This window comes from Taeniopygia guttata, chromosome 15 (genome assembly GCF_048771995.1).
Source record: "Taeniopygia guttata chromosome 15, bTaeGut7.mat, whole genome shotgun sequence".
NCBI classification, from domain to species: Eukaryota; Metazoa; Chordata; class Aves; order Passeriformes; family Estrildidae; genus Taeniopygia; species Taeniopygia guttata.
This window is the reverse complement of record NC_133040.1, coordinates 2,668,860-2,680,954: the sequence shown is the minus strand read 5'-3', so window position 1 is coordinate 2,680,954 and position 12,095 is coordinate 2,668,860. Positions and strand designations below refer to the sequence as shown.

General features: G+C 46.4%; 1 protein-coding gene across 2 annotated transcripts in view; it reads left to right on the top strand.

Moving 5' to 3' along the window:
* The window catches only part of ADORA2A (adenosine A2a receptor), a 28,545-nt gene extending 20,232 nt beyond the window's left edge, over positions 1 to 8,313 (top strand). For both annotated transcript variants that reach the window (XM_032751229.3, XM_030285582.4), the window contains exon 3: positions 2,337 to 8,313. In XM_032751229.3, coding sequence (XP_032607120.1) covers positions 2,337 to 3,297 — 961 coding nt within the window. In that variant the 3' untranslated portion in view covers positions 3,298 to 8,313. The remainder of the gene's footprint in view (positions 1 to 2,336) is intronic.
* Positions 8,314 to 12,095: the final 3,782 nt, after the last annotated feature.

The following is a 12,095-nucleotide window of genomic DNA, read 5'->3' as shown; positions in this document are numbered from 1 at the left end:
ACAAAGTACACAAAGATGTACACAATGTCTTCAATGACATCTCCAAGTGGATAAGAGGAAAGAGTCCAGGAAAGCCCATCTGGATTATAATGCTACCTCAGCCAAGTCAGTCAGAGGTGCCTCATGTGGATTCTAGAAATTACGCTCTCCTAAACAAATTAGCACTTCTCAGTGGGTACCTGGCCAGCACAAAGCCATTGGCTTTGTCAGGAGATGCTGTGAGCTTTCTGTCCTGACCCTCAGAGTTATTGAGCAAGGTGCCATGGACATGCACTCCAGCACAATGCTCTGCAGCTGGGAAGCTGCTTGGGTTCAGTGCTGTTCTGAAGCCTTGTAAAGCTTCTTGCATGGGAATCCCCAGAGGACAAGAGGGAGGGGGAATTGTAGCGGGGTGTTTGTCTGGAGCAGTAGTGAATATATTTTTAGTGGAAGGGAAGGGACATCTCTAGTCGTGGGATAACAGCTGCACAATTTCAAAATTCCTCTGACAAGATGTAGCTAATTCCAGGGCTGCAGGGTTTTGATGGTTGTGGGATGTTTTTGGGGTTTGTTTTTGTGGGGTGGTTTTTTGTGGTTTTGTTTTTGTTTGCTTTGGTTTGGTTGGTTGATTTGTTTCGTTGTTTTTTCAGGCTTTAGGGGCCTCCAGCCACTCTCTTGCTCCCTGAGTGTACATTTCAAAGCACAGATGCTGTTTTGATGTGTTGATGAGGTCTGAATGGAGCAGCTCTCTGCTACCATTCATGCCGTGCCCTTTGCAACCTTTAAGCACTGGGCAGGATCCACTAATTGATGGAAAAAACCTTTTTCTCCCTCAGGATCAGCTGAATTCCTTTCTCATTTCTTGAAGGACAATGTAGGTGTGTTTTTCGTGCTGGAAATTGTGTGGTTGGCTCCTTTATCCACTTACTCTTTTCTGGTTTTGAAATGCAATCGAGAAAGAGAAATTCAACCCTGATGAGTCTTGTTTTTTTCCAAAGCCCATTGTCAGGGATTTAAAGCATGTGCAGGATCTCCATTCTTTACTGTGCAAAAGCAGCCACTCTTCTCCTCTGTCTTGAACTTGTGTTGGGAGAGGAGCATGAACCTGTGGGAGTAATTATTTCACTGGGAGATGGAAAGATTTCTGTGGCTTGTTGTATTATTTCTTGTAATGTTTGTTTTTGGAGAGAACTGGGGACAGAGGGAGAAGGAGCACTGAGTAAACACTGGGAGCCCAGTGCTACTGTCCGGTCAAATACAGTGTGGGACCCATGCTGCACAATGTGGGAATCCAGCCATCTACTTTCCATGCTGAGCATTACCCAGGGAAGGAAATTGCATTGAAATGTTGAACTGCTGCCCTAATTTACATTTTCAGAGTGGAGAACTGGTGGAGTCAGCTCAGGACTCACAGTAACCTGTGAGGCCCTGGAATCTGGCTGATATTTTGAACTAACCAAGGTCTGTGCTGCACTCTGTCAGATTTTTACCCATGTTGCTTATTGTTTCTTTCAACAGATCTTGGACAGTTTACTGTTAGGAGCACTGGCTTCAGCCAGGCACCAGTATCTCGACTACTGAGGTCCCTTTGGTGTGTGCAGTGCAGGCCATGGCACACCTGTAGTCAGAGAATTGTTCCCAGCTTAATTCCTCTTTTCTGAGAAATACATGGGGTTGACTTAGCTGGGCTGATGAGGAAAACTGCTGATTTACCTCAGTTTTTCAATTTCAAGAAAGATGGTGGTGCTGGTCTTCCTGAATATGCCATTGAGGAACAGAGTGCCATGCAGGCAATGCCAATCTGCCTGCTGCAGCTGAGCCAGCAAGATTTCCCATGGCACACCAGAATGTGGATGCAGGGCTGGTGGCACTGTGCCTCCAGACTCTTTTGTGTTTTTTGGTTTACAGATCTACTGCAAGACAGACCTAACAATTCCATGCTAAAAGGCTGCTCCTTTGCCAGGAAGGCGATGCTGCCTTAGCCTTTGGCAAGAGACCCACAGTGGTCTTCATCATAAGGGTCAGGGCAGTGCTCTTGGTTATCCAGGCTGAAGATCTGTGTGTACACCCAAGTGGACTGGTGGAGTGAAGGAGCACAGATGAAAACTGAATTAATTTCCCTGCTTTTCTGTCAACTATTCACTGCTTAAAGGAAAGGAGAGGGAAGTAGGTGGCAGACAGTGTCACCATGTCCTTGGTGTACTGCATGGGTTCTGCACATCAGTGCAAAGGACCCTCTGATGAAGCAGGTGCCTTTCTCACTGTCTTCTGGAACATGGGGCCATTGTAAGGTTGTGTGGGTGCCAGCAGCTTGTGCAATGACACTGATACAGATCCCATCTCCTCTGCTTTTACAGGTACAATGGCTTGGTGACCGGCTCTCGAGCCAAAGGCATCATTGCCATCTGCTGGGTGTTGTCCTTCATCATCGGCCTGACCCCAATGCTGGGGTGGCACAAGCGTGCCCAGATCGAAGAGCTGGGTTCCAACTGGTCCTCTCCCATCAACTGCAGCAACAGCATGGTGGCGTGTCTCTTCGAGGCTGTGGTCACCATGGAGTACATGGTCTACTACAACTTCTTTGCCTGTGTGCTCCTGCCCCTCCTTCTCATGTTTGGTATCTACTTGAAAATCTTCATGGCAGCCCGGCGCCAGCTCAAGCAGATGGAGAACAAGATGGTACACGGGGAACGTTCCCGCTCCACGTTGCAGAAGGAAGTCCATGCAGCCAAGTCTTTAGCCATCATTGTCGGGCTGTTTGCAGTCTGCTGGCTTCCACTACACATCATTAACTGCTTTACCCTTTTTTGCCCAAATTGCGCCCATGCTCCCCTCTGGCTGATGTATCTGGCTATTATCCTGTCTCACGCTAACTCGGTTGTAAACCCCCTAATTTATGCCTACCGCATCAGGGAGTTCCGACACACCTTCCGTAAAATCATCAGCCAGCACATCCTGGGCCGCAAGGAGCCGTTCAAAGCGGGAGCAGCCAGCTCCAGGACTTCCACCCATGGCGGGGATGCAGAGAACGCCAGCATACGGATCAGTGAGTATGCACTAGAGGTATACACCAACGGAGAGATCCACAGGGATCCCGAAAAGCAGGACTTAAACAAATGCAAAGCTGGCTTGGAATGGCACCAGAATGGAAATGCTCTGGACTTGGAGACAAATGGGCATCTGCCACATTCCTGCAAAAATGGGATTCTCTCAGATGCATGCCTGAACAGGGAGCTTCACAGTGAAGAGCTAATTGATGCCCAGGTGTCTTATTCAGATCTGGAAAGAGCAGCCTTTGCTGCAGCTGATGTTTCCTGATGAGACTTTTGAAGTTTTCCTGGTAGAATTATTTGTTTTTCCATTGGTGACCTCTGCCATGGCAGAACAGAGGTTGGGGGGTGGGGGGAGAGCAGTGTATTCAGATCGCTGTGGAGAAAGGGGTCCATATCCAGGACTATTGGATGATCCTAAATACCAGACTGGAGAAAAGTCAAGAGACCACTGAAGTGGACTAAGGAAGGAGGGACAAGTTACCCATCAATGACCTGTCACCAAGAGCAGTGCCAGGGTTGAGGATGGCATTCCAAGTTCAGCACTGGGAGACTGCTGATGCAGGGATTTCGGGACACTTTGCTGTACTGTGCCTATGGTTGAGTGTCGGTTTCGCTGTCTTTACCAATGGAAATAGAAGCGTGGCTGGAAGTACTCCCTGAATAACAAAGAGCAACTGGGAAGGCCTCTGAGTACTGTGGCCCTGCAATAAGCAGAAGAGGAGATAGCAAAATCTGTTGTCAGGAAGGATGCCAGGAGCTGCTTGGAGAGGGAAGGAATTTACCTGATGGGAACTCTGGATGCTTTCAAACATGGCACTTTGTCTTTCAGTTTGTGTTCTTAAAGCTTATACTGCAACAGGTTGCTCAAATGGTTTTTTCCCACGTGATGATAAGATTACTTTATATTAACTTATAAAAGATGGGCAAGAACTCATATCCATTCCCTGAGTGCTCAGTGTTCCAGATGCACATGGCCTATATAACCTCTTAGGACTCCACTTTGTCCAACAAATCGCCAAAGCTGAGCCTTGCTAAGGATTTCCCTTTGCAAAAGGGCTGCTAGCAGGACATGGTGCTGTGGGCCAGGGCTGTGGACTGTGTCCTCAGGGCAGGGCTGTGAAGGGCTGTGAGTGTGTGATCTCTTTGTAGGCTGGTGGCGCCTTTTGCTTTCCCCCTTCCTCTGTGCTTCTCCTCCTGAGCTCCTAGAATGCAAATTCTTTCCATGGCCCCAGATGTGTGTGAGGGGAGGTAATATTCCATATTTCAGTCATCTTCATCCTCACTCAACAGGCTGAGGGACTTTTTTTTACTTCTTTCTTGGGATAGAGAGCAACCCGCACACATACCTTGACCTAATTTTGGAATTCCAATGAGCTCTATTTAAAAACCCTTTTCTCCTGTGATTTCAGTTTTTTCTTGTGAAGCCTAATGTGTCCCTGTGGTGCAGAGGCCAATAGAGGTAGCTCTGAGCTCTATCTGGTTAGAAGATGCTCCTGCTCTGAGAAGCTGAAAGGTGTCAGTAGTATTGGAACTCAGCTTAGAAACTGCAGTTTCTCCTTTCTGTAGAAGAGAACAGACAAATTTGTGCTGCAGCAAGTGTACACACTGCTGTGGTTTGTTGCAGTGGTGTTTCACTGCAGTTTGGTAATTTTCTGGAAGGAAAATTAAGGAAGTCCAGAGCTCAAGGACAGCAGAAAACCACATCAGCTTGAATTCTACCTGAAGATTGTCTGGGCTGTGTTTTTCAGACAAATAATCCATGTCAAGTACTACCAGGTTTCTGGAGAGACAGGCAGTAGTGGTCCTACTGGGAAGAGAAAAGTCTGGTAATTCCAGGGATCTGAAGCTTATTCCCTAGCTGAAAACATCAGAAATATCCTCCCCTAGTCTGGTTCCTCCTCATGTCTGTCCACTAACTTTCAGAAGCCAAGGGGGATTTTCATACTTGAGGAAGAGCAGGTTAGGTCTGTATGTTCTTATTCCATGTTTATTTTATATATTGTGAACTATTAAAATGAAAAATCAGTTTTATTTTGGGGAGAATTTTCTTTTTGCCAGTTTCCCTACATGTGGTGAGAAGTTTTTGATGCTGAATGTGTTTGAGTATGTAGCTGCTCTGGGCTAGCACAAAGCTTACTGTGAGATGGATAAAAATATGTGGCTGCCACCACAGTCCTTAGCAGAAAGACAGGCCGGTTTGTAAAACAATAGACTGTGGTTTAATTGAACTGCTGCTTTCTTGGCAGGGCTCTTCCCCCTGGTCTGACATCAGAGGAGAGCATTATCACTCCAGCAGCATGAAGGAGCACTGAGCCATTTCTCTGTGACTGACGTCATAGGTAGCTCCTCCATAGGGTGACTTGGGATCTTGTTACTCTTGATCCTTCTTGATGCAGTATTTCTGTAGGTTATTTATGTGACAGCTTCTCTGACCCCCTGTAACAGCAGCAGAGGAACTCAAGAAAATGGGGGTCTGTTCTCTTCAGGCCTCAGCTGGGAGCTAAAGTGTTTCTAAGAATAACACAAGATTACATCCGGCACTCATGTCAATAACAATTAGGTCCACAAAGACCCAGAGCAGGGAAGGAAGTGTGGGAAAATACCAGCATTGCTCATGTGCTGGAACACACACAAATGCAGAAATGTTGCCTGTTGAGCTTTAACTGCCATTGGTAGAGGGATGGTTTCCACTGCATTGGATCAGACTTTCAACAGTTGGTGTGGATTGGCTGCTTTCTATATTTCCTGAGCATCTCCACACTTACTTGTGGCAGTTTCTTGCTTGGTTGCACCCCCAAGAATCAAGTTGATCTATATTGATGGACAAACTTAGGATTGCTTTGCTTTCCAGATTGCTCTGGAAAATCTTCCTGCCCAACCAGATCACCACGTGAGATTAGGGACTTTCCACATGTCTTGAATTTAGCTTTTGTGCTGCTGCTTGAGCTGCCCCCAAGTGTATCCAGTCTCTTTCAATATTAGTGATCAAGACTTGAAGTGAAAAGGGTGTGTGAAGGGGGTGGGCTGCATGCAGGAGGAAGATCAGGGTACGGACAGTGTGGTTTGTGGAGCTGTCTGCAGTCACAGGAAGGAAGGGATGGCAGCTGCACTGCACGCTAGGCCTTCTGGCAAACATATGGCTGAGATGGACCCTCAGAGGATGTTTCTGAAGCAGTTGTTGGGGAGAGCAGGAGCCTTTTGAACAGAATTTTTTACTTCATATTTCTTATTTCTTAGGGATCATAATTTTAGGGCTTCCTGCTTTTTGATTTGTTCTCCATTTAAAAAAAAACAAAACAAAAAAGAGATCCCATCAATGAAGTGTGCTCTTTCCTTCTCCTGGCAGCTCTCCACTCTTGAGAGAAGTACCTGCCTTCCAAACTTCCTAGGACCACTCATATCCCCATCTTTCTTCCACCTGAGAATGTTTAGCTGATCCAGTTGTTCTGGATAAACAAAGATGGTGCCAAGACAAAGGAAGGAATGAGGTGACTATCAGGAGAGGCTGGAGAAGACCTTCCTGGGAATCCCAGGTGCAGTGGGTCCAGAGAGTAGGTGCTGGGGTCAGCTGAGACTAATTTAATTAATTTAATTAGAACTTCTTGCTAAAAACGTCTGAAGATGCATAGAGAGATGTGGTGCCTCATTTGGTGTGAGGGCATCCCATGAATTTCACCATTCCCTGAAGACTTTTAGGCTCCAGAGTTTATTTGCTTTATAAGAGTTTTGGAGAAAGCAATGTTTGATCAGTTGCCAGGAGTAATTTTACCAAGAGTTGTTGGGGTTCTCTCCTCAATAAGGCACTGCTTTTTGTGTGTGCAATTAAATGTGCTTACAGCTGTATCCTGCAGAGTCCCATTTGGATCAGTGATATTTCCAAGCTCTGTGCAAGTTTGAACTGCAGCTTTTGAACCAAGAAGCAATTTGGCATGGTGGGACAGCTGGAAATACTGGAGACAGGAGGGGTTTCTCACTGGTCCCAGTTGGTGCTAGGGTGCAGGTAGACTAGGAGTGACATAGAATAGTCTGCGCCTTTGATCATTTTTTGAAGATGCCTCAGGAGAAGCTGGTGGATATAGAGAAGTCTCTAAGATGTGGGAGCCTGGAGGGTCAGGATGGACAGGAATTCTTGGTAGTGAAGGAACATTTGTAGAGTAGGTGTTTGGGAGGATTTCAGGGAAGCAGGAATGTGCTGGGAGGTGCTGTGGGGTGTAGAGATGATGTTGGCTTGAGACCAAGGTGGGACTTGCTGAGGAAGGACTCTGGAAGGGAAGTACAGCCTTAGAGCTCTCCTGGTGTCACTGCAAGGATCAGCCCTTCCTGGGGTGTGCATAGGGTTGACTTTGTAGGGTCTATATTGACTGAGACAGGGATGGTTCTTATGGATTATGTTCTTTCCAGACACTTTGTCCCATTTCATGAGCACCTCCAGGTATAACAAATCCCCTTCTTCTTCATGAGCATGGGCCCTACCTAAAACCAAATCCTTCCAACCAAATTCTGTGGAAGGACAAACAGGCTGCAGTGGTGCCACAATGCATTAAACCTGCATGCAATACTCCCTGGTGGTGTTTGCTATGTTCAGCTGCCTAAAAGTCAGTTCTTTTACAAACTGTTTTGGGCATCAAATTGCACTGAGTAATTTCAGTGTTTTTTTTCTTTCCAGCCCTGAGTTCTGGCTGTCTTTATGGCAAAACACATAAAGAGTAACAAAAATCACCAGTTCCTCATTTGTATGAGAGGTGACTAACCCTGACAGATAAGAATCCTCAGGCTGGGGCAATGTTGTGTGTAACTCCCCACCTTACTTGCCTGCTGGGGCTGTTCACTCAAGGATGTGTTAAAATCAAGACTGGAACCTGTTGATCTGAGAACATCTATCCCTCCCCCCACTGTCTCAGGAGCTGGTGTTCCTGCCCTTTCCTGTGGAGAGGTTCTCTGTGGTCTGCAAACCAAGACACTATGAACACCCCGCTGCACATGCTTCAGTATGAAACAATTATTCTTTTAATTTAAATGTTTTATGATATAGGTGTTGTTTTCCCTTTGTCAGTTACCATTTGGCGGGGGGTAGGGGGTGGGGGGGGTGGGAAGGGAGTGGGAGAATCTGTGCATGCAAATGTATTTAAAGTGCATTGACCAAAGGTTTTTTTGAATCTGTGAAGTTTTCATATCTGTGAAGTCATCAGACTGCTGGGCAGTGAGGAGCCGCTGGTGCTGCGGAGTCTGTCTTGGTTACATTTCTTAATAAGCATTAAAATAATAAAATATATTTGTAAAAGAGAGTGTGAGTGCCTTTGTCCCAGGAAGATCCGGCTGGCTGGATCTTGTGTGCAAGTATTCTTTTTATTATATTATTAGCTTTGTCCATTGATTGATCCTTCTGGAGAGCTCTCTCCCTGGAGCTGCCTGTGCTTTCACAGCAGAGATTAGCATGGACTAAAGTGAGAGACCCAAATTAACTGGAAGACTCCTTCCATCGTGGCAGTAGAAGTACTTCACAGCTGTGTATGGAGCACAAAGTAGAGCTGTTTTCACCCAAATCACTGCCTTGGCAGGAAGGGGGTGTTCCACAGCAGGACCTGAGGGTCCATAACTGCACCATGCAACAGCTTTGCCAGCTGTGACTGGCCATCCCACGCTACTGGCTCTCCTTCCACGTGGCCCTGCTGGTGCACCTCAGACCATCACCCTTTCTTCTGCCCAGTTCTTGCCAGCCAAATCAGTTTGGAAATGGAGGCAGGAAATCTAGATGCTGCTGTGGTGTTTCTCTTGTCAAATCTGAGCAATGCTGAAGCAGAAGTAATTTCCAGCATTTTCCACCTGGCAGCTACTAAATGTGTGTCTAAGGAGGTTAATAGAAGTCTGTTCAATCCAAGAGCACTTGGAATTGGGAGGTTCTGAAATGAAAGTTCACCAGATAGCCATCAACCACCAGTCATTCCCTCTTCTGGTTCACTTTGCAGCTGTGCTCAAGGCCTCCTCACAAGAAGCCCCACTTTGTGGAGAGGTGCTGGCACCCTGGTGCTCTGCAGCCAAGTGCCCAAGCTGTTCAACCAAGTGTGTAACTGAGAAGCTTTTTGATTTTCCCTCCTTTCACAAACACTGTGTGTTTTGTTCTGCAGCATCAAAGGCCGGGAGCTTCAGAACAATGGGCATCTGCAGGAGCCCAGCAGGAACAATGCTGTACCTAAGAAGGAGAACTTGGAAGAACAGAGAGAGCTCCCAGCTTAACAGCACAATTGGCCAGATCAGAATTCTCTGCTCAGAGATCCACACCTTGGCTCAGCCCCTCTGAGCAATTAGACTCTGCAGGGCTTTTGCTGTATACAAGAGCTGGCTGCAGCACTGGGGAACTGCTGACATTTCTGAGTGATGAAGTAGGACAGGGCTGTGGAGGACAGTAGGTTTTCCCAACGAATGTGAAATAATGATTTTGACTCTAAAGAGCTTTGCACAGTATTTAAAGCAGCAGAATCTTCCTTGTCACTTTTGCCCCCAAACATGAAGACTTTTCTTCTAAGCATAATAGACACAAGTGTCTGCATGTGTTTCAAGAAGTTTCAGGTAGTTAAAAAGCTCTGAGCACCTCCTCTGAGGCCCTGTGGACCTCACTATTTACTTTCACAGGAAAGATTTCTCCACTCTTGCATTTGACTGTGACCATGCAAGAAAAAAGATTGTCTGTGTGTTCATTCATGGGAAGGAGACAGACTTTTGCCTGCTTTGAGTGATCCTGAAGGGAATCCACTTCTCTGATCCCACAGATAAGCACCTCAGGTTAAATGTGACTCACTGCAGGTTGGAGTCTCGCTGAATAGTAAGTGGACCTATGTTCCTCTATGACTTCCCAATCTCCTCTTCAGTGTTGTTCAGATAACAGAGGGGCATTTCTGGATACTGGAGATGTTTCCTCAGAAATGACCCAGTGGGTAGAATTGTTGGAGGAGTTTTGGCCATTTCTTTGCTTTGGGACTGCAGCAGTCACTGCTAAGATCCTGCAGTGTCAGAAAAGTGCTGTCTAGATCTCGGAAAATCAGAATTTCATTTCAAGAATTAGAGTCCTTGCAACACATCAACAAAAGTAATGTAAACCAAGTTTGGGTCTGAGAGCAGCGTGGTGATTTTTCCGCAGGTGAAAGGCAAGGAGTGGGAAAAGAACTTTCCATCTGCAAGTTCAGAGTAAGCTGTACAAAGATGAGGTTATGTGAAGTGCAGATCCATACTGTGTGGTCCAAGACTGTTACCCTGAACTCCTAAGCAAAGACTGTGGTTTCTGGGAGTGTTCTGCTGCAATCCAGAGAGGTGACTGCAACTTCTACAGATCCCAGAGAAGTCTTTAAACCTGCTAGCTTGGACACTGACAGCCTTGGAGCTGCAATTGAATGGGTTTAGCCAAGGATTTACCCAGAACCTGAGGCAGCTCCCATCTTTTGTTTTTCCTAGGTAACAGCTCATGATGACAATGAAGAGATCCATGTACATGGGGTATCTTGCTGCCTCAGCTGTTGATGAGATAATAGGGATGTTTTTTGGGCTGGTATTGGTCCAGGGTATTTCTGCTAATTGGGAGTTAAGCATATCTTGGGTACTTCATGTGGCTGGAGAACTTCCAGCTGCATCATTTGGGTATTTGGCATCATGTGGGCTGTGAAATCTTGTGCCTGTTCTTCAGGATTTCCATGGATGCAGGGCTCTTGTGCAGTGTAGTGATTGCATCCAGGAAAAAAAAAAAACAACACCTCCTAATAAAGAGAATTGAGCAGCCTGGATCACTTCTATGAAGAATGAAAAACAAGCCTGGGCCATCTCAGGGTAAGCTGCGCTCACAGTGCCTCCTGAACCCATGTCCTGTTATTGTTGGTGTGGAACATGAGGGTCTGGGCCAATGAAAATAAGGAAGGTGACTTGACAGACACAGATTTTATCTTTTGAGATTCGTCATGACCTTTCTTGTGTATAATAAATAAAGTTGACTCTGGAATTGGCAAGTGCCCTATAACACACAGTCCTGGTGTTGGGACTCGGCAGAACGTTCTGCTTAGCAATGCACTCTGTAGGCTTTGTTTGCCAAGTTCCTATTTTGGAGGTGCTGAAGGGCTGAGCAGTGGCAGATGCTGAAGCCTCCTGCGGACAGGTGTGCTGGGCCCAGCACCTCTGCCCTTGCTGACCTGGGCTGGGTGAAGGCTGTTTTCTCTCCATGCTCATACAAGCTTTTACCACTGAGCTATAGAAAAAAAGAATCCTGCCAAGGAGAAATGCTGTTTGCAGGGCTGTGAGTCCTGGGCCCAGGCGGGCTCCCATCCTTCCACATCACTGTATAACCTGCCAGGCAGTTAAGTCGACATTGAACAATATTGCTTCCTGTGTTAATGTCTTGAGCAGCCCTGCCACACACACTGGATCCTATGATATGAAATCATTCCATCATCCAGAGAATTTGACTGGTTTCACAGGTGACAGGAATGGTAGCTCTGAGACTTGCCAAGTGACTCCCTGACATCCTGTCTTCTCTGTTAATGTGATTGTGAGCAATCACAGGTTTCCTGATCCAGCTCTGAGATACACAAGGCTCCCTGCAGGCAACTGAGGAGCATGCTGATGACTTGAAGCTGTTCTGTGCTGGTAATGCATCCAATTGTGAAGTTATTCAGCAGATCCAAAAGACTTTGGGGAGAAGAGGGCTAATGTTTGCATTCCCAGTCCCAGAGAGGCTACCGGGGGACAGCTGCAGTTAACTTGCAAAGATTGTGACTGCTTGAAAGGCACAGCCTCAAGAGGAGAGCACTCAGCACCAGTACAGGGGTGCTGGGCTACGTGGCACTCAGCACCTTAAAGGACAGCTGACTGCCTTGTTTCTGAGGTGCGTGCCATTTGGGAGTAGGCCAGTATTCCAAGTGTTTCCTGCCTTTCTTTATATCCATGCCAAAAGCATGAACAGAATAGGGTGGAGACAAAAAAAAATTCAGACCATACTCAAGATCCTCCTCTAATTCCAGAAGGATCAAAATGCTAAAGGTTGCATTGGAAAAACAGAAATAGTCTTTTCTCCCACCATCGGTA